Source organism: Calypte anna, chromosome 4 (assembly GCF_003957555.1).
Source record: "Calypte anna isolate BGI_N300 chromosome 4, bCalAnn1_v1.p, whole genome shotgun sequence".
Lineage (NCBI taxonomy): Eukaryota > Metazoa > Chordata > Aves > Apodiformes > Trochilidae > Calypte > Calypte anna.
Window position 1 is genome coordinate 16,307,823 of NC_044247.1, and position 27,473 is coordinate 16,335,295.

The following is a 27,473-nucleotide window of genomic DNA, read 5'->3' on the forward strand; positions in this document are numbered from 1 at the left end:
GACTGAAAAAAGCAAACACTGCACCCATTTCTATAAAAGGTAGAAAGGAGGACCCTGGGAATTAGCAACCTGTCAGCTGCCCCTTGTACCCAGGAGAGACCATGGAACAGATTCTCCTGGAAGCAATGCTTCCAGGACAGGAGAACAGGGAGGTGATTCGAGACAGCCAGCATGGCTTCACCCATACCAAGCTCTACCCCACCAACCCAGTGGCCTTTTGTGACGGAGTGACTACACCAGTGGACAAAGGAAGAATTACAGATGTCACATATATGGATTTCTTTAAGGTCTTTGACATCCTTCTCTCTAAACTGAGGAGAGATGGATTTGATGGACTCTTCGTTGGATGAAGAGTTGATTAGATTACAATACATCCAGAGGGTAGTGTTCAACATCTCAGTGTCCAGATGGAGACTGGTGACAACTGGTGTCCCTCAGGGGTCCATCTTATGAATGATGTAGACAGTGGGATCAAGTGCACCCTTAGCAAGTTTGCAGATGACATCAAGCTGAGCAGTGCAGTTGACATGTCTAAGGGACAAGATGCTACCCAGAGGGACCTGGACAAACTTGGTAAGGGGCCCATGTGAACCCCATGAGGTTCAACAAGGCCAAGAGCAAGGCCCTGCATCTGGGTCAAGTACACCCCAGTATCAAGTAACCCTGAGTATCAGGGGGGGGATTAAGGGATTTGGAGCAGCCCTTTGGAGAAGGACTTGAGGATGCTGGTGGATGAAAAGCCAGTTGTGTGCAAAAGCCCACAAAGCAAACTGTATTCTGGGATGCATGGCCAGCGGGTTAAGGGAAGGGGATTCTCCCCTCTGCTTTGCTGGTGAGACTGCCCTGGAGCACTGCATCCAGCTCTGAAGTCCTCAGCACAAGAAAGACAGACCTGTTGGAGTGGATCCAGAGGAAGCCATGAAAATGACCAGAAGGACTTCAACAGACTTTTTGGCAGGGCCTGTTGCAATAGTGCAAGGGGTGATGGTTTTAAACTAGAACAGGGTAGATTCAGTCAGATATATGGAAGAAATTGTTTACAATGAGGGTGGTAAAAACTGGCACAGGTTGCCCAGAGAAGCTGTGGATGCCCCATTCCTGGGAACATTCAAAGTCAGGCTGGATGAGGCTCTGAGCAACCAGATCTAATAGAAGATATCCCTACTCATTGCAAGGGGGCTGGACCTTCAAAGGTCCCTTCCAATCTCCACTGTTCTGTGATTCTATAACCCGCCACCACTTTGTGGTGTGTGTACCTGATCCCCGTTCAACTGCAGTGTCCTGTGTGGGGTTTGGCCTGCAGGACAGAGCAGAGCTGGGACCCATTCTCATCACCGACCTGCTCCTGTGCAAAGCTGTGGGAGCTGTGAAAGAGGCCAGAGTTGAGCATTAGGAGCACATCTATGATGGCACAGCCGAGGCAAGCAGCCAACTCAGAGCTGCTTCACAGGACGTGTGAATTTGGGAACTCATGTCATGAGCAGCACGGCCAGGGACAGAGCAGACAGCTTGGAGGGGCTGCCACTGGCATCCCCCAACCAGCCAGAAGCCCTGTCCTTGGTGGTAACAGGGATCTGTTACAACCTTGGGATGCTCCTAGCTCTCATAGCCTCCCCAGCTCCGTACCCAGAACCCCTGGGGGTTGAACAATGAGCTGCCCACTTCCAAGCAGCACAACTGTGGCTGGGTTGGACTGTGATTTTGGGTGTGCTGGAAGAAAGGCTCAGGCAGCATCCCATATTCCTCTAACAAAGCTTTTCCATCATCAGCAGCAAGAGCTCCAGCCTACATCAATATAACCCTTGAAGATTTTGAATAAAAAGCAGCTCAGAACGGGTTAAAAACCTCAAATCTGCTGGAGGCAGGAAGATCATGAGCTGGCCAGGGAGTGCTGAGCACACATGCTCAGGGAAGGGGGGGTTTGCTCCCCCACACAGCCCCCTCTGGGGGTGATGGCCCAGGAGGAGCTGTGAAGGCAGACACTTTTAACACAAGCAGGCTTCAAAACTCAGGCTCTCCCTGCCAGCCTTGGTTCCACAGGCTGCACACAGGCACAGGTCAGCTTAGTACATGTGTCTCTGGTCAAGCTCCTTGGGAGAGCTGCTCACCCACCAAGAGTCCAGGGCTGGGAGGAGACATGGGCCCTGCAGACTGCCTGCACACTAGCCTAATGCCAGCCCTTAAAAGCCATATGAAACAACTCTCCCCTGGCATCTGCAGCCCAGGGAGAGGAGCTGTGAGAGCTACTGCATGGAGCAGCCATCGGTGGGCAGGAAGTCATAGAGGTACATGGCCACAGACCTGGACAGGTAGGTCATGGTGCCAAACCTCCCACTTGGTGCACTGTCGTACAGTAGGCTGCAGATGCCCGTTGCAGGATCCCTCTCCAGCATGTGATCGTCAGCACCCAGGGCTTTCTGGATTTTGGACAGGGAAGGAGAAAGACAGCATTAGGAATAAGGCAGCAGCCTGGCCAGCTCCCACCCCAAGCACACTCTGTGCACACTCGCAGTGACACATCAATGGTGAGCAGTGGGATGAGAGCACAACCTTTGCTGTGCCCCATGAACACAAGGGGGACAAGAGGCAGGACCCTCCAGGTGGGTGAACCAGGGTGTGTAGCTGTGGGGAATGCAGGCCATGGCCTCTGCATAATGTTTAGCCCCTACCTGCTCCTCATAGAAGAGGTCGTTGGCTGTCTGCAAGATCTTTTCCACAGCTATGATGCTGCCAATGGTATGCACTTCCATGTCTACCAGCATGGTGAGCACTAAGATAGCCTCTACCAGCAGCTGCCTGTACTCTGGCTGCGGCACACGGTTGAGGACCGACTCCACATGCACAGCAAACTTAATTTCCCCTGGGGTCATCTGTGAGGAGAGAGAAAGAAACACACATAGAGCACTACATTGCCAGGACAAGTCCTGAGCTATGCTAGACACAGGCCCAGGGTAACCCAGCACCCAACACCAATCTGCCTGCCCTGTCTCCCATTCACAAAAACCTCCTACCTCTCTGGTTGTTGAAGAGGGGAGAACAAAGCCCTCCACAGAGAGGCCATGGCACTGCAGAAGAAGAAGAGACAATGGTTATGGCCTGGAGAAGCACTGTGCTATGACATGCAGATTCAGCCCAACAACTATTTGAGCACTGTTGTGTGCTGCTCATGTACCCCAGCTCCACCTCTTTTCACAGCATCAGTTGGGCATCAGCCGTTGCCCTCCTGCACAGGGCTCTACTCCCTGGCTTACTATGCTGAGGACAAGCTGTGCCCAAAGCTGCTTCAGCTGTGGCTCCAGCCCTGCCCTTGTCTGGCTAATACATAAAGCACCCAAACAAACCTAGTCCCCACCTCTGCAAAGGGTCAGCACAGTATGAGGTAGGTCCTGTGTACCTACGAGGCAACTGCAGCTCTTACCCAGCTTTCTAGGGCCAGCTGTAGGCCTTCATGAAACACACACCTACACAACTTTGGAGACCAGTCCCAGGTGCCTAAGTCTCCCTGGCAAGGCTGGTGTCAGGGACCAGATGTTCACATTCATGGAGAGAAGCCAGATGGATGACCAGCTCACCTTCTGCAGGACCTTCCAGACCTTCTGGTAAAAGCCCACAGGAACACGGTTAAGGGCTCCATCCAGCCGCCGTCGTCGCTGCCACTGGCCCTGCCGGCTGTCCTTACTGGCCTGGTCTCCCAGCACGCTTGAAAAGGAGTCCTTGCCCAGCAGCTCTGAGTGCTCAGTGGACTGGACAAAAAAGGATCACAGAGACTGCTGCAATATCCCACAGGAATGCAGCCTGCTGCTGCCCAAGAGTTTGTGCTCACCCTGCCTGGTTCCCATGGCAGAGCTTGCCACCCCCTGCCCCCAGCAAAGCCCACCCTGCAGTATCCCCCAAAGCACAGCTCCTTTCTGCAGTCACAAACAAGCAACACCCCAGGTGTGCAGCCAACAAATGAAGGTTACCAGAGAGAACTTGAGGTTGGCATTCCCAGGCTGCAAACTCGGGGGCTGAAGGAGAAAGGGAGAGACAAAAATCAGACTGTGCTGGAGCAGAGCAGCAGCAGCACAGACCAAGCTCAGGTCACACGAAAGTTATTCCAGAGGGTGTGGTTAGCTGGAGATTGAGAGGCGGTTTTGAGAGGTGAGCTGCATGAAGCCTCACGTTTGCATCAGAGGGAAAGGACTGCACCAGGGCACAGGGGGCTTGTGCTGTCTGGCACACAGAAGCAGGACTGCTAATGACCTGATAGTTGTTGTTAGAATTTGGCCTCAGGCAGACTGGAGAGCCAGCAGGAAGGCCACTGCCCATGCATGACCCTCCTCATGTCCCCACAGCATGTTAAGCCATGCCAGCTCTATCCAAGGGAGCCAGCCTCCATCCCCTGTCCTGAACAGAGCAACCCTGAGCCTGTAGAGAAGGGCAGGCCAACTGATTGCTACAGCAGGTTTCTTTAGGAAAGGTCAGTAGCTCATGCATGTTCAGAAGCTGCTCTGGAGTGTGGCATGAAGAATAAAAGCTGAGACTGCAGTAGAACCACGGTGGCTTCACCTTACTCTCATTCAGAGACTGTCTACGTTTATCCAATTGCTGCAAGAGAAGAAAAAAATGAGTTTTTTGCTGCTGAAAGAAGCCCATCAGAACACCAGCCATGATTGGGACACTGTGTGGTCCTCCCCACCCTGTGCTTCCTCCCCCTGCACTGCCAGAGCAATCCCCACCCCGAGTAACAGATTTATCCCAATTCTGCCCACAGGGCAGGACTGGAACCAAAAGTTGTTCCTGGAAGCAGCTGCAAGCTCCCTGAAGCCCAGAAGTGAGCTTCTGCCTGCTCACCCATCAATTGTGCCTGTCCTGTGGCTGCTCATCAGCCACAAAACCTGGCAGCCTGCACTACCTTCCCTCACCTGTTTGATCTCACTTTTCAGCCTGACAATGCCAGCACGCTCAGGCTTGGTGGCCCCAACAGCCTCCACTTCACAGATGGAGACAGCAGTGGTGAGTGATGCCTCGACTGATCGCACTGGAGAAGAGAGGTCTAGAGTGGGCTCAGGGCACAGACATCCCTCATGGCTGCTCAGACACTGATACCTCTGCACACCCTCACCCTCTATCCCAACCAACACACCACAGAACTGCTTTGATTCAGGCCTGATCTGACCAAGTGACAAACCAAGCAAACCGCAGTAGCCAAAGGACTCTGGTTCAGTCCCCAGAAATTGTCTCAGCACCACCCTGCTGAAGAGCACAGCTTCTTTCTGGACCACTGCAGTGCAGAAGCAGGTGTGCTGAACATGCAGGAAGACCGAGATCTCCCACAAGCCAGTACACATGGAGCTGGCTACGCTCTGCTCAAGGATCCAGTTTTGCCCAGAGGTGCTCTTACAACTCTGCCAAAAGTCTCACCGCTTCTTTCCACCCCAAACTCTTTGCCAGATAGGATATGGTAGAGAAGGCTCTTCATGTCCGATGGGCTGAGATTCATCAGGTTCTCAGTGGCTTCTTCAGCTGCAGAGAACAGAGTTGGGATGTTGTACCCTGCTTCACATGCTCTCCTGGGACATTTCTACCCTGCACCCCATTCTGTTAGCAGGGGAAACAATGGTACAGGATCTCATCCTTCAAGGACATACACTAACCCCAGGTGCTGCCTACAACAGGGACTCTTCCCAATGCCAACCCAACACACGCCTGAACAGAGACAGCAGTGAAATCAGGAGTGCTGCTCCAGAACAGTCCAAGCTGCAGATGCAGGCAGGGTCTCATCCTGGTGCTGAGCTGCCCGTTTTTAACTGCACTTCTCTTTCCTGGCTGGCAGGGTCCCAAGTGTCCTACACTTTTAATTATCTTCGAGAAAGAAGCTAGCCTCGTTAGGGCCTTGCATTGTTCACACCGTTTTAGTGGAAAATTACCTGTCTCAGCTGCTTTGTCTAGCCCCATATTCACTTCTTTCTCAGTTTAATTCTTTTCCTGAATTTTACTGATTAGGAATACAAATTCATCAACATATATTACACAAGCATTGCAGCACCCCCCCCAGCTTGGGTGCCTCCCTGCTGCACGTACCCGAGCAGCGCAGGGAGAGAGCCAGCTCCGTTGCCATCACCTGGATGATGAGCCCGATGCGGATACGGAACATTTCGACAAAGAGCACAGGCTGGGTGCGCATGTACATGGCCAGGTACACCATGATCTCCTGGAGGAGAAGAGGTAGATCATGCCACTGCTGCCTGCCAGGGCAGACAGCTAGATGTGGAGTCCCTAAGCACCCTGGCCTCCCACCTGGGTGAGGATGGACACACTGAGGTTCTTCTCACTGGCTTCATCAATGAGACGAACAAGTTCCTCATAGGGGATTGGGCTGGGAAGAAGCAGCAGAGTGAGCCCTGCATCCCTCCTGCTCTGTACAGCCCAGCAAGGACAGAGACAGACTGGGCAAAGCCACCCAGAGCCACTCCTGCCCTCAGATTGCAGACCAGCGGGCTCTCATTCAGCCTGAGGCCAGCACAGGTGGGGAAGAAAGGGTGCCACACTCACGCAGAGATGGTCTTCTCTCGTGGCTCTGGAGGCAGCCCCACTGTCAAGTGCTTCTGATGAGACAAGAGGTCAGTGCAGGCCTGGAGACAAGGATTCACCCCAGATGTCACTGACAGCTCAGGATTTGAGGCCTCAGCACAAGGCAGAGGGAGACAGAACTGATGCAGCTACTGTTCAGGTGCTTGTTTTGCTGCCTCCTCTCTGACAGACCTCAGCCTACCAGAGGCTGGCTGCACTGTGGTTACCTCATCCAGAGCTTCCACCTTCTTCTTGAGGATGCCAGAGATGTAGCGGATCAGAGCCCACTGGCACGTGTCCCCCACCCGCACGTACAGCTCAGTCAGGAGCTCCTTGACGGTGGGGCCAGGCTCGCTGTCAAGCCCTGTGTGCCACTCGGGTCCCCTGCAGTGAAGGAGATGCTGGGTCACAGCCAGCAGGTCGAAGCCCCCAGGCTTTGCAGGCTGGGACACATGACCAGCTGCACCATCTGCTCGGTGAGCCAGCAAGACTTGGAGCTCATCATACTTGAGGATGTGGAGCATGTAGAGGATGTCTGCTTGCTCCTGCAGCGTGGGGCAGAGGCGCAGCTGGTCCACCAGTGCCTTGCAGTCCACATTGCCAGCCTCATCACAGGGCAAGTTCATCTCTGCATAGAGTGCCTGGCTCTGGGGGAAGGGAGACCCACGCTCCTCGTTAGCACCGTGAGCACCCCCACCAGAAGCCACCCGGTGACAGAACCAAAGCTCTTCACCCATGGATACTGCCCTTCACCAAACACCAAGCCCACGCAGCCCTGCAAGGATTCTCTGACTCCCGCTGAAAGGATGGGACTGCATGACCAGGGCAGAGGGGACAGGGCTCACCTTGCTATCCATGTCGTGCTGGGGGGGTGAACTCAGCAGCTTGACGGACTGCTGGGATGCCTGGAAGATCTTGCTGGGCACATACATTCCAACATCTAAAAGAAAGCCAATGTTGGTGGAGGCACTTCTCAACCCCAGCCACCACTGCTGTGCCCCAAACCACAATCTCTGACAATCTGCTCCCCCTGAGGAGAAGCTGGTTGTGGGAGAAGCAGCCCCTGCCCACAGAGTTAAAAGGAATGCCACAGGAAGCCACCAGCCCTTATCACTCAGCAGTTACTCACTCTGGACATGAAGGTCCTTGGCCCTGGCTGCTAGAGACATGAGGTCACGGGTGGTGTGGACAGCAGCTCGGAAGCGGTTCAGGCCTCCTCGCTGGGCGGTGGGAGGGAGATTTGTGTGGGGAGCCGTGTGCTGCAGCAGGTGGTCCAAGTACTGAGCAACCTCATCGTAAGTGTCTGCTGGAAGGGGGGCAGAAGGGGAGGGGGGTTCAGTCACTTTGCACCAAGGGCACCTCCAGACCCTGGAAAAGTCCCCAGCTGTGCCTCAGCAGGGCAAAGCTTTGCTGGCTGCATAAAGCAACAATGTGGGGCTAAGCGCTGGTGCCAGATGGACAGACAGACAGACACAGCCAGTTACCAGGCTCACAGCACTCCTGTCCCTGCACTGCTGCTGCCTGCCTGCCAGCCACGGCCTAACTGGGACTTCCTCTGGGTCCCATGTGGAAGAAGGAAGCAATGGGGCTGCAGCATGTCTGGTGCCTGCCTGCACAAGGACAACGGGGTCTGCTCAAACTCTGCAGTGAAACCCTTTTTGCTGTCCAAGCTACCAAGATACCAAGAAGGAGCACCCCAGCATAGCAAGGGCCTCATCCAAGCACGTCTCCAGCAAGGGGGCAAGGCAGGGTGAATTTTGCAACAGTTAGTTTTAATTAGAAGTTATGTAATTACTAATAATGGAGCTAGAGGAGTTATGGCTGCTGACTTGCCCTCTGCCCAGCCTCCAGCAGCTCCCATTGCTCCCAACACCACAATGGGAGCAACAGAGCCACCACTCGCCTGCTGCAGCATGGAGGAGGGTGCTCAGAGGCCATGTCTCTGCTCAGCTGGGAGACAATAGCCCTGCTCAGCAGCAAGGGGGATGCCCAAGGGGGAGATGCCCTATATAAGGGCAACGCAATACAGAGCTGCTGGGGCACTTCCAGCCAATGGGCCAGGGTGAAGCCTGGATGCTTTCCAGCTGACAGACAAGCTCTGTGCTGTATCTGCTCCAGGAGCTGAACTGCAGGCTGCATCCGAGGCTAATAGTATGGCACCCCCTGTCCACACCTGGTGAGGATGGCTTGTCCCGGTGCCTGAAGGCTTGGCTGGGAGAGTTCCCCTAACATGAGGCTGAGAGCATCATCCTGCCTGGCTGCAGCCCCTGACAGGAAAAATTTGAGTATCTATCTGCTCTAGAGAGGCCAGGCATGCCCCATCTCCCACTGGGGCTGGGAGTAAGCAGACACCTTGGAGAAGCCTGGATACAGTCTCCAAGGACACTACAGGCAAAGTGAGAGGAGGGCAAGAGAAATAAGTATTCCGAGTTAGAGCAGTACAGACATGAGCTATGGGAGCAGCAGAGGCAGAGCAGACTGACTGGAAGGCTGGGAAGATGACTAACACCAGGCCAGCCAGGAAGAGGCAGTAACCAAGGCCTGCTTACAAGGGGAGCAAAACTTGCACCCCACCATGGTCTTAGGACAAGGTGGATCCATTATGCTATGGTGGGACAAGGTCATCTCAGGCATCCTATTCCCCAGCAGCAAAGCCTCAATTCGGCACCCATTGGTGCAATGCCACCCAGGGATGGTCAGTCTCCAGAAAAACAACACTGATATTGCTTGGGGACACGGTGGCTCCTCCCCACCATCTCAGGCACTGTACCACCAGTCTCTGCACGATCACTTGTGCACCAAAGATCCTCAATCAAAGCTCCTGGTTGGAGGCACATTACTGAAACCTTCGTCTCTTCCTCATGCAACAGCTTACAAAGGTCAGACTCATTCCTCCACGCTCTCCTCAGCCATGTTCACCAGCCTCAGGCCCATCTGGCTAGGAAACAGCTCCACCGAGAGGGCTACAGCTGGCTACAACAGCTGCATCAATTCACCCAGTCCCACCTCACTGGTGTCACTGTAAGCATCACCCAGACAAGGTTAATTTATGAAGGGTCAGATGAGAACAGACAGATGGTGAAAATCCAAGTGTACAATGAACACAGTAGCAGATGCTGGCAGGGAGGTTAGCAGTTATGGGCAGTCACCACAGCAGCGACTGGCCTGTTCCTCCTTACCATCCTCTGCTATCTGCAAGCCATGCAGCCATTCCTCAGCATCTAGCTCCTTAAAGCTGTCAATGCTGAGCTTGCAACTCTTGACAAAGACCTTACCCTCTGACCCAGGGTCCATAAAGCTGAGGTGCGTTCGGCACGACGTTGTCAGGAACTCCGACAACTTACCCGTCTGGATCCTGGGCAAGAGGAGGGGAGGTCACACAGAGAGGAAGGGGATGGCAATACCCTTGGCTTTGCCTCCTGGATCCAGGGCAGGCCCTTCAGCAGGAACAGGCACACTTGCCCAGGCACAAACACAGGCCCCAGTGCCTGCTTCAGCTGCCAGCAACTCCTCTGGCCAAGTGGACATGGGAGGGCTGCCCAAACACTGCTTCCATTAATTTAATGGCATGAAGAGGAGATATGTCCTCTCTTGCATCTCTTCTATTGGCATCCTAGCCCCAGGGTGCACTTACTGCCTAGCACACCCCAATGTATCCTCCACAACTGGTTTCCCAACAGCTGATGCTCAAGCCCAGCAGGTCCCCTCATAACCAAGCTCTTAGAGGCCACCAGCCCTCTCCCCTCCTGCACCCCAGGAAGCTGCACTCACCTTGCACCACCAAAATACCCATCCTGCAGCTTCCGCAGCATTGCCAGCACCGTAGCATGCACACTGCTGCCAGTTTCATCTGTTGGGGACAGAAACACAGGCAGTCAGGCCCTCCTGCTCAAACAGGCTCCCAGAAGGTAACCCAGAGCCAGGTGGGCATTTAAACACACAAAGCACCATGGCATTGAACAAACCCTTGCTTTGGGGTGCACAGCCAGGCTGTGGCACCAAAAGCACCACACAAAATGGGGAATTCAGAACTGCCCAGACCAAACACCAGCAAAGCCAGATCAAGAGGCACCCTGGGCTCATGGACTTGTAGCCAACAGTAGCAGACAGCAGCAAGCAAACAGCCCACTGCTCTGTCCCTGGCTTTCACATGAGGCAGTGGAGGGCACGCTGCTGTCGGGGGCAGAAGACACCATAGAAAAGGCCATGCTCAAGACACTGATAAGATTTCAAGTACACAAGGAGAGCCAAAAAGGCCTGAAAAGCTGCTCCAGAAAAGACAGTTTTGCTCTGTGCCATTGTGCAGCTCTCTGCTCCTTCTGGTTTGCAGGGAAATCCTTGCTTGTCTAGGAAATCCTTTAGCGGAAGGTTAGTGTAAGTGAAAAGACAAGATGCAGGAAGAACCCCAGGAACACTTTTAAAGGGGGATTATTTTCTTGCTCCCAGAGAAGACCTCCAAACAAGCCTAACTGCCTGGGGACTGAATGCCTCCATCCTAGCAGACATCCCTCAGGCTGCAGGCACCACTGCCTGGCAGGCAGCCCTGTTGCCAGGGCAGCAGCCAATGCAGAACAGCTCCTTTGCGTGGAAAGCTCTTTACTGGCTGCTCCAGCCCTTCTGCATCCCCATAACCAAGATGGTCCCACACCCTTCCTGCTTCAGGGGCTGCTTCCCAGGGCTGCTCTAACACCTTGTGAGGCTGGAGGATCCATACCAAGCATGGTGTGGGAAATGAGGAAGGTGATGGTCGGCCGCCCCGTCATCCTCCAGCGGCTGCAGAGGTATGAGAGGTCCGTCCTCAGCATCTCCACAATCATCTTGTTGTCAAGAGCCAGATAGAATTGCTGCTGGTCTATGAACTATAAGGACAACAAAAGATGTGAGTGGCCCTTCCCACAGCCACCAGGTTCTTTTGGTGCTACCCACGTCTTCCCACAGTTATTCAGCCATGCCAGCCACATACTGCACCCAGAGGAGAAGCTGCTTTGCACCAACAGCTCATCCCACCTTAGCTGGTATGTGCCAGTACAGCCTAGAAAGGCATTCTTAACCCCCAGGGCAGCTACTGGCCACCAGCAACTACAAGGAGGTAACACTACAGCTCAGCAGCAGCATTACCCAGGATCCACACAGCTGGGCCACGCTATGCCTGTCCCAAGCACTTCCCACAGTGCCAGGCTTGCTACCCTTGTATTGTCTTCACTCCATGCTGGACAGAGGGACGCCTGTCCTGCCAGCAGCCTCCTCCTGGTGTCCTTGCCAGGGTAAGCAAAGAGATTTTCACCCAACACTGATCATAAGGCTGACACCATCTCCTCCCAGCGCACACACAGCCAGGACCACCAACTCTGCTGCTTCACGACACAGAGCTGGGGCTGTTCTGCCCTCGCCTGCAGTTCAGAGTGTGTTGGGCCACCCACGAGACCAACTCAAGTGCTCAGCCAGGGGAGAAACCTCCTGCCCAGTTCCAGATGGCACGACAGCTGGGAATGAGCCCATGCAATGCCACCTACCTGAGGGGTAAGGCGAAGATGTTCTTCCTGATCTTGTAGAGCTTGGAGGTGCCAAGGACACCCATGTGCCGGTAGGGCCGTCCAGTCAGGCACATCTGCTTGTTGCGGCCTAGAGGGCAGGAGGAGGAGGTTTTAGTGCAAGCCCCCTCACAAAAGGTGATGCAGCAGCAACCACAGAACATGCTCACATGCTACTAACCAACAGCTAAAGGGTGGTTTATGGCTGGAGTACCCCAGGACCGTGTGTCGAGCCGGTACAGCCCTAAGGGATAGTGATGTTCTGCCCCCCCTTGTCTGCCAGAGGGCTAGAAACACTCTGGCCATACCCTGGGACTCTCGCTGAAACAACAACAGGCAGCTTGTCCTCACCTCCACAACCTGTCACACCTCTAGGTCTTTGGGAAGGTAAGAAGCTGGGGGAGGGCCAGCCCCTTAAAGCAGACAGCCCTGTCACCATTCCTACTGCTACTGGATCATTCCCAGAGCCCAGGATGGTGCAGCAGCAGCATCACTCCTTGGCTGTGCCAGCCCTGGCAGCTGCCAGGCTGCCCCTCTGCCCATGACACACTCAGCCTTTTGGTGGCTTAAATTAGCCAGTACACAGCCTACAGCGGATCAGGTTTCTCCTTTGGCCCAGGCTGGGTCTCCAACTTCTGCACAAGCCCCATACCCAGGTGGGTTGCAGCATCAAGGAATGAGTGTGCAGCACTCTGAAGCCCACCCTCCAATGACAGCTGAACTGCTTCAGGGACTGCCAGGGGACCCTTCTCTGGGGCATAGCTTCCCTCCCCCATTGAGATACGGGTACAGGAAGAAGAGCTGTCTCCTGCCCACACCATCCTGTATGGATCAGAGCTCCTGCCTGTCCCTACAGTTATTATGAAACTGCAACGCCAAACTTTTACCCCTTTCAGAATCACCCCGAACAGCACAGCCTACCACCCGAGTTCCCCTTGGGCAGCAGTAGCTCCATCAGGCCCAGGAATAGAGGGCAGAGCCCTCATCAGCCAGGCAGAGAGCAGCAGGGAAGGACATCAGCATCTATGAGCAATAGGGCCAAGGGACAGGACAGACCCTTCTGCAACCCCTTTGTTGCAGGAGCAGGGAGCCCAGCTCACCCAGCCGGGCGTAGATGTGGCTGAGGATGCGAGCAGGCTGCACTCTGATGGGGTAGACATCTTCCACAGTCTCCACATCGATGTCCTCCTTCCTCAGAACAGCCTTGATCCCCTCTGTCTCTGCCAGGATGCACACTGCAGAGGAAGGAGGACAGGCTCAGTATGGCAGGGCCCAAAGGTGTGACAGCACTGCCCCTGGCCTTTGGGGACACGTACAAGGTGACACATTACGTAGAGGCTGCTACCTGGGGTCACTGTGGGAATCAGTTGCCACTGCAGAGGCCTACCTTGCTCCCCCTGACCCTCTCTACACCCAAGCCTTCTCTACTGAGCAGCAAGAAGGCAAGAGTTTTCAGCCTCTCTGCAGAGGACGCTGCACCAGGTGATATCTCAGTGGAGCAACACAGAGTAGAGTGGAAAGACTTGCACCCCACCTTAACATCCACCTTGTCAGGACTGAGAAATGGCTCTACCAGCAGCCACCCAGCAAGCCACCCCTGTGAATTCTGCAAGGGGCAGAGTCTCCAGGCCTGCCAGGTACAGGACTTTGGGGCCTATCTCTTTCCCTCACCTTGGACCACCACATCAGGCTTGGGGACCGTTGCAAACCGGCGGTTCAGGGGATCTATTTCACCAGGAGCTAGAAAACCCTAAGGAAAAAGCAGTATGAGATGAACATGGGCAGGGTAGAACAGGTGATGCCTGTGGACAACCCACCTTTAAGAGGTCCTGGGGGATGGAGATGACAACTTCCCCATGGTATGTGGCTCAGGGTGGCAGCATTTGCCCTTTCAGAGCTCAGAGCCTGGTCCCACAGCCCTTCACACCACCAGGAGTGACCGTACCTCAGCCAACAGGCAGCCCAAGATGTAGAGGGACTGGCCCCACATAAGAGGCAGCTTTCCCATGGGTATCCTGTCCACAGTGTGGGGGTTCTTGTACTCATCCTCCACCTGGAAGACAAGCTAAGAGGTCAGGGAGAGATCCACAGACACAAGATACTGAAAGAAGAATCATCATTTGCCGCAGAGGGTCCATAACATCCTAGCTACATTCTCCTCCTCTTCTCCTGGTTGTCTCACGAACCAATGTCAGACAACAGATTAGCTGCTCAGACATCTTCATCACTGAACAGGAGATCAGCACAGTTTCCTAAGCCCAGGTCCCCATATCCTGAGCACTCAAGAGCTTCTGACTCCAGAAGACTGTAGCCCAGGACTACTCACCTTATCTGGTGGCACGCTGTACAGCTCTGGCATCAGGCGCAAACCATTCTCCCCCTTGATGAGAACTCCCTCAAGGGCTTCCCGGTACTCCTGCACCTGAGAAGAGAAGAGAGGGCATGTCCCTGGTTATGACTCCCTGCATCCTTCCCCACATGCCTCCCTTGCCAAGGACTTCCTTCCTCCATTACCTGCTCCATGTTTCCACTGAAAATCCCATCAATGATCAAGTATGCCCAGAAGAGAGGCCACTCACACTCTATGTTCTCAAACAGCTTCAGCTCTGCAGGTTCATAGTAGAGGCGGTTGGGGTCCTGCAGGGAGGGGTGATAGCAAGGCAGGAGGTGGGTGGCACGATCTCCTCAAACTGACAGGCCTCCTACTCCCCCCATAACCCCAGACTAAAATGTTTTCCCAGTCCTCCTCTGCAGATGATGGTCGAGACTGAGGCAACAAGTATTTTCACCTCCAGGCCGTGTCTTTTCCATCAGACCTTCCCTTCCAAGCCCCCTGCCAAACAGATTCGCCCTTCGTGGGCAAAGGGAGCCTACCCAGTCACCAGGAGAGCACCCCAGAGCCTCACAGATCCTCAGAAATAATCCACGGCTTTGCTCAGGGCTCATGCAGCCCACGAGAGGCAGGGAAAGGGCCCGCCTCAGCAGTGCAACCCTTCTTCCCCAGACTAAGAGGTACACAACACCACCGGGTCCCAAGATGCAGGCAGAGCCAGGCTCTTTCCACCTGCTATGGGCAGGGGTGGGATTTACCACCTCTGATTGGCTCTGGCACTTTGGGAAGCCTTGCCCAGACCCATGACACTGCCTGGGGTGACTCAGAGCCCTCATCTTTCCAGTGCTACCCACCACAACCTTTCTGCTGCGCCCAAGGAAGCTGCAAACACAACTCAGAGCAGCTGCTGATTGGCACTCAAGTTCTGGCAGGGCTGGGGACATTTACCTCTTTGGGTGTCCTGTATCCATCCCGCAGGAAGCGGCAGCAACCATAGCGACCCTGGAAGGGAGGGAAAAAGGTACTGAGCCGGACGAACAGTGCAAGATACCTTCTACCTTCAGTGCAGAAGCATAGGGGGCCACGTCCAGCTAAATACCCCCCTCACTGATACACCCAGTGGTCAGGCACCAGGACTAGAGCCCAGGGCCACAGCACACAGGACTGCTTCTCTGCACATTCCTGCCACAGGTCACAGAGGCCGGGAGACAACATGCTCCACCACCTCCTTCCTGAGCATTTTTGGGAAGAAAAGGGCTACAGTAGTTTGAACTGCAGTTATCTCCTGGCATGGGCAAGATAAGGGCAGATCTACTCACCTGCAGCTTTGTGATGACCTCTTGCTTGGTGATTTCCACCAGCTCACTGTCCTCCACAGCAAACGCTGGGTAGGAGATGATAGAAAGCACACTGGCATCCACCTCCTTGGATGTGGAGGCCCTGGGCAGCATCGAGTGGAGGATGGACTGGGAAAAGGGGAAGGAGGGGTGATTAGGTTGCCAGACTGGGTATTGTTCACACCACAACCCAGCAGATGGTAGTTCATCCCGCAACAGTGTGAAGCCCAGGCAGGTCTCACCTGGCAGTGCTGCACCTCATCCGACAGCACCCGTATCACTGACTGTGGGCCTCCCTTTGCTCCAAACAGATCCAGCTCATCCAGCGCTTCCAGGGCAGCCTGGAAGCAGGGTGAGACCCAGAGATGCAAGTTTTCCTCTACACTGCTCAACAGCAAGAGCCCTCGCCCGCTGCCAGCCCCACTATAACCAACCTATTGCATGAATTTAAACCCTGCTGTGGCTGCAGAGCAACCCTGGTCCGAATGTGACCACATCTCCAAAGTCACAGGTAATCAGACTGGTAACCGGTAACCACACCCTGGACATTTCTGCCACACACCCCAACTTATTTCTCATTCCCTGTTCAGGCAAAACTCAGGAAAGAGCAGGACAGTTTTATCCTAGCACACAAAGAAAAAGGTCTTCCTCCCCAGGAACCCACCACTGCAGAGGGTATTGAAGCTCAATAGTACACGCTCAGCTATCCCCATAGAAAAGCAGCACAGGGGCCTATCCTCCCCAGCAGGTGCCCGCCACCTCTTCCCAGCTCACCTTGGCCATGCCAATGGAGCTAGCATTCAGTTCTGTGATCCCCTGGTTCGTCTTGTCCCCACGCTCCCATATCCCGAAGTCCTGTGCAGAGGCATGTTGGAGCAGGCAGCAGGTTTACAGTACAGGCAGAAAGCCTTCAAATCCCAACCAGCAGTGGTGGTCCCAGCAGGCACCAGTGACACCCTGTCTGCTGGGGCAGGGGGGGGGCCACAATAGCCCCCAGACACCAGCCCACCCCCAAGGCACACTCCCTTTCCCCAGCACAGGCTACCCACTGCGGTTTTGTAGGCTGCTTCTATGTAGAACACAAGGTTCTGGATAAAGTTGACTTCATCCAAGTTGTGAATTATGTGGAGACCTGAAGCAAGGGGAAGAATTCACATTAGTTGTTCCAAGCCCACAGGCATCACCCTAGGAGGGGGCTGCAGTAACCAAGGCCAGACTCCCACCCCACTTCACTCCCACCCCACAGGAGCCACATCCTGTCTGGTTCCCATCCCCACCCCCACTCCTCTGTTGCTCTGGGGCTCAGGCAAATGAGGGCTCTTAGACAGACACAGAGGGGTCCAAAAGCACCCTGAGTGCTGTGATCAGAAGAAAACAGTCAGGTTGGGGAGGCCATTGCAGAAGTCTGGCACCCAAGAAGCTACACTCACACTGAAAACGTGGAGAGCCCTGGAGTTCAGCATGCTCAAACCTGAAATGGCATCCCCCAATAAAATCACCTGAGGCTGTCATCTGGGCCAGCATGAGCAGGTAGAGGGAGGTGGCATCCATCTGCAGGTGACCCCACTCATGGTCCCCAACCACGGTGGCACAGGTGTGGGTGTTGTACTTGGCATGCAGGCAGTCCTTGGTGCTCTGGCTGTACTTGAATGCCTCCACCTTGTCCACCTTGGAAAGAAAAAGATGCAGGAGTTCATCAAACCCTGCCTCCAGAGAAGCCTGGCAGCTCCAGAGCCAAGGGCTGCCTGCCTGTGCCATCAACCCAGCACATGGAGCCACACCTGGAAGGGCAGAAATCCTGTATCTCCCAGGCTGAGGCCCTCCACACACCATCAGTGAGTGCAGGCTCACATGCCACCCTAGCACAGGGGCTCCACAGCATGTGGAGAGGAAAGGGGGACTCCAAATGCCCTCAGGGAGAAGAGCTGTGGAGTCCCAGCATCAGCCAGGACACAAGTCAGAGAGCAGCTGGCAAGGGCTCCAATGGCCACCAGCCCACAGCACTGGGACTTCCATCCCCCCAGGGACAGATGCCAAGTCACAGCTTATTTCAAGGTTTGTGGGAAAGGGGCCTGGCCTTCTGCTTGCCAGGGAAGGCTGGGGGGAGCTAGCACAGCTGGGACCACAGTCCTTGTGACAGAGCTGGGCTGTAAGGAGACCACTCAACTGTCAGAGGTGCTCCCCAGTCCTCACCTGTCTCATCATACACTGGAGCAGCCCCCGCATCAGCTTCACGACACTCTGCAGGAACAAGGAAAGCAGCCTTATTAATCCCCGCGCAGCCGGAGGAGCCCTGACTCAGCATCAGCTGGTCGCTGACCTTTGCAGGGAGCCGGCATCTGTAACCGGAGCCCTCGCTCACATTTCCACGGCCCGGTTCTCCAGGCGGGAACAGAGGGAAGGCAACATTTCTTGCCCTGACTGCAAGGCCGGGCTGCTGTGCCGTGCAGGAGGCGGGGGGGTCACGGCTGCAGGGACCCCTGGCAGAGGAGTTCTGTCCCCAGATACCCCCGAGACAGAGGGCAGGGCTCTCCGGCTGGGCTCCCACATGCCCCCTGCGCCTGGGGCAGCCCTGTCCCCGTCCCTGTCCCCCCTGCGCGGCTTCCCGCGGCCCTTCGGCCCCGAAGCCGCTCCCCGGCGCCGCGGGTCAGGCAGGGACAGCCAGCACGGGCCCTCCCTCTCTCCCGCCGGCCCCCTCCTACCTGCTCCAGCTCGTAGGCCTTGGCCTTGTCCTCGTCGCGGTCGGCGTTCTTGCGGTAGGCCAGGCCCAGCCCCCAGACGGCCAAGATGCTGTACACGTTGTCCCGGACCCAAGCATCCCGGTGCTCGGTGCCGGCGGGGAGCAGGCCGGTCACCGCGTCCTGCGGAGGAGGGACACAGCGAGGGCCCGCGGCCCCCTTGCCCGGTCAACCCTGCCTGACCCGGCCTGCGGGGACAGGCGGCGGCTCTCGGACCCGGTGGGTCCCGCACCCCCTCCCCCCGCCGCCCCGGGCAGGCCCCGCACCTGGTGCCGGAGGATGGTCTGCTGCACCAGGCGCCCGTAGCCGTCCAGCCGCACACCCGAGTTGCTCCGGCTGCGCATGGCGGCAGCGAGGTCACCTCCCGCCACCAGACCCTCCGGGAGCTCCGCTCCACCTCGTTCCGCCCCGTCCCACCGCCCTGCCCACTCGCTGCCCCGCCCCGCCCCGCCTAGCCCCGGCAGCGGCCTCCCCACACACGCTGGCCCGAGCCCTTCAGCCGCCCCGCCCCGGCACGGCCCTGGGGCGCTCGGTACCGAGGGGGCAGGACCCGCAGCCGTGGGGCGGAGCGGTGCCCCCTGGCGGCCGGAGGCTGCGCAGCAATGCCCGCGGACACGGGCAGACACGGGGGACACAGAGCAGGGAACGCCCGCGGACCGACACGCGGAACCGCGGACACGCGGACACACGGGACGGTGTGGGATTGTACAGACAGATGCATAAATGCGTATGGCAGTGCGTGCACACGAATGGACAAATGGACGCACGTGCTGAGGTGGGTGCAGAGACACACAGACATAGACGTTCGTAGCTGTGGATACACAGACGGAGGCAAGGACACGCACACACCTACCTGCACCAGCACGTGCGCACGGGAGAGCCACGAGTGCGCACATGCATCCGTACACACACGTGTGAACACGCCTGTGCGCACATCCACACTCCTGCACTTCCATGTGCATGCAGCACACAGACACATGGCGCATGCCCGCATGTACATATGAACATACAGAGACAAGAGCAGATGTACACATGTACATCTGCATATGTACACACACATGCATACTTATGCCTATACATGCACAGGCATGCATACACACATGTATGTCCCACTGCCCCCAGCATCCCTCTCCCTGAGGACTCATTTGGGGAAAGGAGGAGAGGTGGGTGATGTGCTGGACTCAGCACCCATCAGGTGAAGGCCCGAGCCTACAGGGGCCATGTGCCACCATGGACACATGCAGGTCTGTCATCCCCTTTCACCCTTGTCACCTCCCTTCGGTTGCTGGTGGCTGTCAGCACTCATACTGTGGTGGTGCACGGTGCCCAGATCTGTGGGGCACAGCAGACTGGAGCACTGTGCCAGGGACTCACAGTGGGCAGCATCCCCTTCCTGGGGGTATCCAGGGTGGGGAGAAAAGCTGGGCTCTGCTAGGGCTCACACAGGGGTGCCACGGCTGGGAGCACTGGAACTGGGAGCATCAGGACTGGGAGATACTGGGATGCACAGAACTGGGTACTGGGGTCCACAGAAAGTCCTTGGGCTGAGGGTGGAGAGTAAACATGGGAATGGGGGTATCCCAGGGAAGAGAACCAAAGATGAGGAGGCAGAGGGGGTTGGAGTACTTGTGAGGCCCTGGAGCTGAAGTTGTTGAGGTACATGCAGGGGTGTGCCAGGCCAGGAGACACTGTGGGGATGGAGACATGTGAGGGGTCCCAGAGAGACAGACTGGGATGAGTGGGGGAAGATGAGGGGGAGAGGTAGGGGTGCCCACTCACCCACAGACCCTGGTGACACACTTGAGGCTGTGCCGGCAGTCGACACCTAGGGGTCTGCTGCCAACCATTCTCTAGAAAGGTGTCATGCAGGGGAGCTGGGGGGCTGCCTGTGCCCCTGGCCCTCGGGGCTGCTGCAGTAGCCAGAGCAGTGGATGGGGGTGCCAAGCCTCCTGGTCCCCCGTGCCTGCCCCCCATGCCCAAACCCACCTGGAGGGAGCTGGGGAGAAGCAGGAGGGCAGAGAGGAGCAGCACCAGGATGGTGGCAGTACCCTGGGGAGCAGGGGGGACCCCACTGTCCCTGTCACCCTGGCTGATGCCAGGGTGTGATGGGGGATGAGGCTGCCATGGTGTTGATGACTCTGGCTGTCTGATGCCTATGTTGGGTACTGCTCCTCCCAGGCCATGGCCCTGCACATATCTTTGAGGGGCAGGACAGCCCCTTGTCACCCACCTTCCACCCCGGATAGGGGTTGCTAGAACCTCTGCCTGGACATCACTGTCTGCCTCTAGCTACAGCCTCAGCAGCGTGCCTGGGGGGCAGCTGCACCCCACAGCTGGGTGAGCTCCACAGCCAGTGCCTCTGTGCTATGCCCGGTATCACTCCAGAGGTCAGAACACCTGCCAGAGTGCTGAGTGGGGGCACGTCCCCAGAGCTGGGGCTCCTGATGCTGGCCCCAGGGCTGGTGCCAGTGGGGTTCCAGACTGTGTCTGAGAGGCTCGCAGGGCTGTGGGACCCATAGTAAGAGCCCCCCCGACGTGCACCAGGCCCCCGCACCCCACACCTGCCCTAGCAGCCTCGGTGCTTACCAGGCACAGTGCCAGGGTCAGCCGGGGACAGCAGCTCTTCCTCTGAACTGCGGCTCCTCTGGTCCCCTGGAAGCACCTGGGACTGGGACAGACAGGACTAGGACAGACAAACCCCAGTCCCCTCCATCTCCAGGAGCCCAGCAGGCCCCAGAGGTGCCCACAGAGGGCTGGGGTGGGGGTGCTGCCCCTGGCATCCAGCAGTGTCCAGGGGTGGAAACGTGTCCAGCTCCCATCCCTTTCATCATCACTTGGCTGGATGAGTCAACACCACACACTTAATGATTGACAAGGGAAAAATCTTTCCCTCAGGGAAGGTCTGCCAGGTTCTAAAATAGCAGCTGCTTCCCTATGCACAGCCTCCTGGCTGGAAGTGGCCAGGATGCGGCCAACTCAGGACAAGGGGTGGGAGCGGAGCCTAGGGCTCTGAAGCTTCTAGGTCTGACAAGATGGGAAGGAAAGTTTGGGGCAGGTGGGTTAGGGAGAGATGGGGGCTGGCAGCACCCTGCCCCATGGCAAACACCCACAGGAAGGGCTGGAACATCCGCACAGAGCCTGGACCAGCAATAGCAGATGGGGTAAGTGCGGTGAGGCAAAAATACAAGAAGTAGTGGCAGTTTCCAGGTGTAAGGTGGCAGTGTCACCAAGCAGTAGGGACAAATATTACAGCTGGCAACCATGCCTGGCTGCTCAAAATGGAACTTTGTCCCAGCTTTGCAAACACAGAGCATCTTGCCCAGGAACAGGCAAATTCATCTGCAGACATCTTCCCAAAATAATCCTGGCTGCCAAATGCCAGGACAGACAAAGACAGAGAGATCTCATGGTATCCCAGCAGCTGCCCCAAACAGAAGCATGTGGGGGCATCTCTTGTCCCCAGACCCACTGAGGTAGTTGCCTACAACCACACCTGGTCCCCCCTGCCCCAGGGGAGGTCTGTGCTCCAGACCTGTGGTCCCTCTTCTCCCAGCTCCTGTTGGAATTTACCCCTTGCACACAAAAGGGAACAGCACCCATCCCCTCCAGAATAAGAACAATCGGGGCTGCATAGTGTTGCAGTCTATGTCAGCTGTCCCAGGAGATGCTCACTGCATCTCGGGGGGAGAACAAGAACAGCCAAAATGGTCTTTAGCAAAATCCATCAATTTATTTATTTACATCATCATCAATAAATAGAGGAAAGCCAATGGCAGGGGTGCTGGGAGGGGGGCCGACCCCTCCAGGAGCAGGTACAGGCCAGGAGCTCTGCAGAGCCCAAGCCCCATGGGACAGCAAGTGTTCAAGAAAGAAAAAGGATATTCATACGGGGGTCTGACCCCTGGGATAGGGTGAGAACCCTGCCCTGCTATAGGGAAAGACACAGAGGTGAAGGACAAGGGTGTCAGAGGAAGCAGGAGGAAGTCAGAGCCCAGTACAGGCAGCTGCCTGACCCCCAGTACTGGGAGCAGAGCTGGCAGTTCAGGTCCCTCCTGTTTTCACATCCCCCCATAGCAGAAGTGCAGGAGAGGAGAGAAGAGGGGCTTTTCCCACCTCCCCCAACACAGTTTTCAGCCCCATGAGATGCCAGTGCAGCTGGGATTAGACAGGATGGGGTGCATGTGAGCAGGGAAGGAGCCCCATAGACGGGGTTGCCACTGATACTGACAGCTTGGTACCAAGCACAAAGACACCTGGACTGCTTGTCCTTCCTGCTCTGGCTCGACCAGGAGACTCCCAGACACCTCCTGAGAGCTTTGTGTTCCAGTGCATGAATGCAGCTCTTCTCTAGAAGCATTGGGCCAAACCCTCCCTGCCCCCCAAAAATCAGGCAGCGGCTGTGGGGCTGCAGGAAGGACAGATGCCATGGGACAACTGCCCCAGCACAGGCTCCTGCCTTTAAAAACCTACAATTTACATAAAACTGCCATTGTAAAACCTTCCCGTAGAGCAGTGCTGTGCAGGGAGGGGCAACAAGCCCACCAAGCCCAGGCAGGACAAGTCCAGACCCAGCAGGGACAGGCAGAGCCAGGGCAGTGGGCATTACCGGCACGTGCAGGACTCTGCGATCATGTTCTCGTACTCCTTGTAGAGGATGCCACCGTCACGCTCGATCATGAGGACACTGATGGGGCTGTAGCGGTAGGGGACACAAGAGGGCCGGGGCACATTGGCATCCACCAGCTGATGGACAAAGCTCTGCACCACGGCGTGGTTGGGTGAGTGGTAGTCATAGCGGAGCAGGCGGGGACAGGCCCCCTTGCAGTAGCGTGGGTTGTAGCGGTGGGGAGCGATGATCCAGTGGTCCCAGCCCAGCTGGGCAAAGCTGACTGGGAAGGGCCGCAGAGAGCAGTCACTCTTCTCCCTTCCCTGCTCCCGCAGGTAGCCAGGCAGGTCATGGGCCAGAGTCCCCGTGTCACGCCGATGACGGTAGGACTCTGCTGCTGGAGGTGCCAGCCCAGCTCGGGTGTCATTGAGGTAGAGGAGAAGGAAGGGCTGGCTGGGTGTCAACGGGGCATCACGGTCCCCCGCCCGGCTGGCGTGCACACAGATATGCCGCAGTGCCAGGCTGCCTACACTGCCATTTCCCAGCACCACGTACGGGGTGACATCTGCTTCGGCCCAGCCACGGCGGGGGTGGGAGGTAGGGCTGAGCAGTGCCCCACGTGCCTCACTGGTGGCTACCAGCTCCAGGGCACAGAGGAGGTGACCGTGGGCCAGTGGCAGGTTGGGCAGGTAGACCACAGTGGCTCGGAGGAGGTGCTCGGCCTCTGGCTGGCCCTCCAGGTGGTAGGTGAGTGGCTGCAAGTACCAGCGACCTGTGGGGAAGCAGTAGTCAGTGCCTCCCGGTAGGCATAGCAGGCACTGCACCAGCACAGCCCTCTCCCCAGGTGCTGATGTAGCCCTCAAGGCACAGCATCACTACCCTCGAAGCCCAGAACTGCCACATGCACTAGCATGAGGTGGCAGCTTTGGCAAGCAGCAGCCATGTGCCATGGCTCAGCAGCAGGGGGAAAGACAAAGAGCAACTGGAACACCCTGCCCAACACCCCTGGCCTGGCACAGCATCAGCCAAAATGGGAAGTGAAGCATGAATGTGGGGCCAGTGATGCCCTTGACCATCTCACCCCTGGGGCAGGGAGAGACTGGGACCCCTGCCCAGGAGGACCCCATGGCCAAGGGCAGGATGTCAGTCCCAGCTGGGCTGTTGCAAGGAGGGGGAATAAGGTACGCAGAGACAGACACACACACACACGCAGAGACACCCACACCCTAGCCCCCCTCCAAGGCTCAAGCTCACCCCACCAACTCAACTTACGCCCAACTTAAGCAGGTACTCCCTCGGTACCTGCCTGCTCCTTACCTGCCCAGGGATGACCCCCGTGGGAAGTGGCCCGGACCAGGCGGACAGTATTGGTGCCCAGGCTGCGGCCGTGGCGGGGCCGCCCCTCCCGGTCGGCCGCTCGCCGGTACAGGTTCAGCATGTAGCGCAGGGGCTGTCCGCCCACTGGCCCCGCTCGCCAGCCCCGGCTGCCCGGTGCCCGCACTTGCAGGACCTGCAGGAGGGGCAGCGGGGCGGCGGCAGGCAGGGAGCTGGGGGGCAGCGGGGACTGGATTGCAGCCCACAAAAGGGGCACAGCGAGGAGGAGCAGGAGGCTGGTGAAGGGATGGAGCAAAGCCATGATAGGTGCAAGGGGGGCGGGCGGGTGAGGAGGGCAAGGTGGGGCTGGCCGGCAGTAGGATTAAGAGGAGCCTGCAGCCATACTTCTCCCTAGATAGGCAGAGCTGGTCGAAGGCACCAACAAAAGGAGACCCCAGGGTGCTGCTAGCTGCTATCAAGCCTGGACAACCATGCCAGCTGCTTCAGTTTTGCACAGGAACAGAAAGATGAGGGGCTCCGTACACAGAAAAGGGTGAAAATTCCAGATTAAAACCCAGAGCGAGACAAAGCCAGCCAGCCAAGAAGCCTGGCTACAGGGACTGTAAAGATGCCGGGGTAGGGGTGGAGTAGTGGAAGGAACCAGCTCGCTCAGCCCACCTGCTCCTGGCCAGCCTCCTCCTGCAGGGTTAGGGGTCCCGCCCCCAGAGCCTATTTTAAAGGCACGGCCTCAATCACGGTTTAAAGGGCCAGGAGCCTCCCAGAGCTGGCACAGACTCTGGGGGTTTGCTTCCAGCCCGACCCTGCGGTACAGCCAAACACCTCACTGCCTCACTTTACCCAGCTGAGAGATGGGTGTCAATCCCAGGGACCGTGGCACGGAGGCACGTGGGTGGGCAGCAGGGCCCCGGCATGCTGAGTGCACACATGCCACATGCATCACCATGCCTACAGTTTGCCAGGCTTGGTTGTCCCATCACCTGGCCAAGGCCAAGAGATTGTGACGGTGATGCCCACCTTCCCAATGGCATAAGCCATTGCCTTTACATGGGGCGTTGCCCCTAGCCCTGGTGCCACTGCATGGCTGTGTGGTGCTTGCTCCAGGCAGTGCCCAGCAGAAGGGAGGGGTGGGCGTGGGGGGGGGGGGTTGGACTCTCAGGTTAGTAGCCACCAGTGCAGGCACAGGGACATCGGGGGAGCCGGGGGTGTGTGCTGGTGCCTGCCCTGCCCTGGGTGCTGCCCACCCACCCTTCCCCATGCCAGCCCGGCGCTGCTGTAGGGGCTTGGAGGCGATATGGAGGGTGCCGGGGGAGGGGGGTGCGGTGCTTAATGGGGTGTGAGGCCACGTGATGAGCCAGGGCGCAGAACCCTCATGCCTGGCCAGGCAGCCCTGGTTACTGATTCGGGAAAGGGCACAGGGGCAGCCGAGACCTGTGGAGGATGGGAAAAGTCTGGGCATGTCAGGGGCCGGCTACGAGTAGGGGGCACAGCAAGGGGGAGGCAAGGCAACAGGGAGAGGAGTCGGGCCAGAGGTGGACGTGTCGAGGCTGTGGTGGGGGTAGGATGTGCATGCATCACTGCTGAGTGGATTCCAGAGACATGAGCAGCCCGGGGGGGATCATCCCACCCCCATGCCCTGGAACACTTTCGGCACAAGGACAAGGCTCATGAGCTGGCAATGGCTCAAAGCAGGCGCCGGTGGACAGGGGCTGCCCAGAAAAACTCGAGGGACCCTCCCTACGCTGGGGCTGAGCAGCCTCGGGTGCAGCTCGCCAGCCCGGCACATCAAGCACCCTCCCGTGCCGCAGCACTGAGCCCATCCAGCCTTCGGACAGCTGGGGCTGCCCTCCGGGGCAGCTGCGCTGTCTGGGAAGGAGATGAGTAAGAGCTGGGCCCCGGGCGGGAAGGGGAGGAGCGGTACTACGGGCTCCCCCGGGAACCAGCGCCGATCCACTCGCACCGCACCCAGCTGCTACCCGCCACCTCCTTCCCCTGCCTCACTTTCCCCAAAGGCACACAGCAACCCCTCCGGGACCTGGGGTGGGGAAAAGTGGGCGTGAATCACGGCCATACTGCAACGCACGCCCCGGGGTTCCCGGGAGGACACCGGTGGAGGCTGGAAGGGGCAGGGACAGGAAGGAGTCGGCAGCACATGCTGGCCCAGGGGCAGCGGGACTCAGGGTACCAGCGTGGTTGCCTGGGGCGGCATGCCTGGGGACCCCTCCACACCAGGGAGCTGTGGGGGTGCTTATCATCTCCATGACACCCGAGCAGGCCCCCTCACACCTGCCTGAGCACTGCCAAACTGAGCTGTGCCAGGCTGAGCTGGCACTAATGGTGCCTATCTCTGGCAGCACCATACTGTACTGGGCCAAACTGGGTTATGCTGTGCTGAAGGGTAACAGGCAAAGTTAAGCCAGGCCAGGACATGGTATGCTGAGCCAGGCCACACCAGCTTTTCTTGTCTTGGTCAGCCTTTCACTGAGTGAAACTGGGCCAGGCCCAGTGGAGGCAAAACAAGTCAGGTCCCTGGCTGTGCCATGCTGTACTGAGCTGAACCATGCCATCCCTGTGTCATGTCATGGTGAGCTGAGTTGTGCTGGACCATGCTCACCACATAATGCTGGGCCATTCCATGCTGTGTTGAGCGAAACTATGCTGGGCTGAACTGTGATGTGCTAAACGGATTGTGCCAGCCTTCCATGTCATGCCACACTGGGCTGAGCCAGACTGAGTTGAACCACTCCGTCTGGGCCATGCCAGGATGAGCCATTCAGCTCATCAGTGCAGATCACTGGGCCGACGAGCTGTGCCAAGACAACCTGAGTTGAGTAGCATGGTGCTGTGCTGTCCCACCATGTAATGAGCCATGCTACGAGCTGAGCCGTGCCAAGCTGTGCTACGATCTGTGCAGAATTGTGCCATGCCGTGCCTGACTGAGCCAAGCTCTGCCACGGCATGCCGACTTGTGCCAAGCAGTGCCATAGCGAGCTGTAGCAAGCCGAGTCGAGCCGTGCCGCTCGCCGCCGTCCCCCCGCGCCCCAT

At 57.3% G+C, this 27,473-nt stretch overlaps 2 protein-coding genes across 2 annotated transcripts; both read right to left on the minus strand.

The window, feature by feature from the left end:
- Positions 1-1,377: 1,377 nt before the first annotated feature.
- Positions 1,378-18,901, minus strand: PHKA1 (phosphorylase kinase regulatory subunit alpha 1). Its single transcript, XM_030449421.1, is given in 34 exon segments — positions 1,378-2,417; positions 2,670-2,870; positions 3,012-3,065; positions 3,573-3,743; positions 3,963-4,007; positions 4,549-4,587; positions 4,905-5,020; positions 5,404-5,505; positions 6,064-6,193; positions 6,280-6,358; positions 6,535-6,614; positions 6,780-6,936; positions 7,060-7,199; positions 7,398-7,492; positions 7,682-7,858; positions 9,828-9,907; positions 10,324-10,402; positions 11,267-11,411; positions 12,066-12,079; positions 12,082-12,174; positions 13,184-13,318; positions 13,755-13,833; positions 14,029-14,136; positions 14,410-14,505; positions 14,598-14,720; positions 15,364-15,417; positions 15,735-15,881; positions 15,995-16,093; positions 16,527-16,607; positions 16,802-16,884; positions 17,252-17,420; positions 17,946-17,993; positions 18,455-18,613; positions 18,757-18,901. Coding segments are annotated over 34 exon segments (3,630 nt in total). The 5' UTR covers positions 18,835-18,901; the 3' UTR covers positions 1,378-2,243.
- A 4,191-nt stretch (positions 18,902-23,092) lies between these two features.
- BMP15 (bone morphogenetic protein 15) lies at positions 23,093-24,732 on the minus strand. Its single transcript, XM_008500047.1, has 2 exons — positions 24,414-24,732; positions 23,093-23,868 (listed from the first exon to the last, which is right to left on the minus strand). The coding sequence occupies exons 1-2, from the start codon at positions 24,730-24,732 to the stop codon at positions 23,093-23,095; spliced, it is 1,095 nt and encodes a 364-aa protein (XP_008498269.1).
- Positions 24,733-27,473: the final 2,741 nt, after the last annotated feature.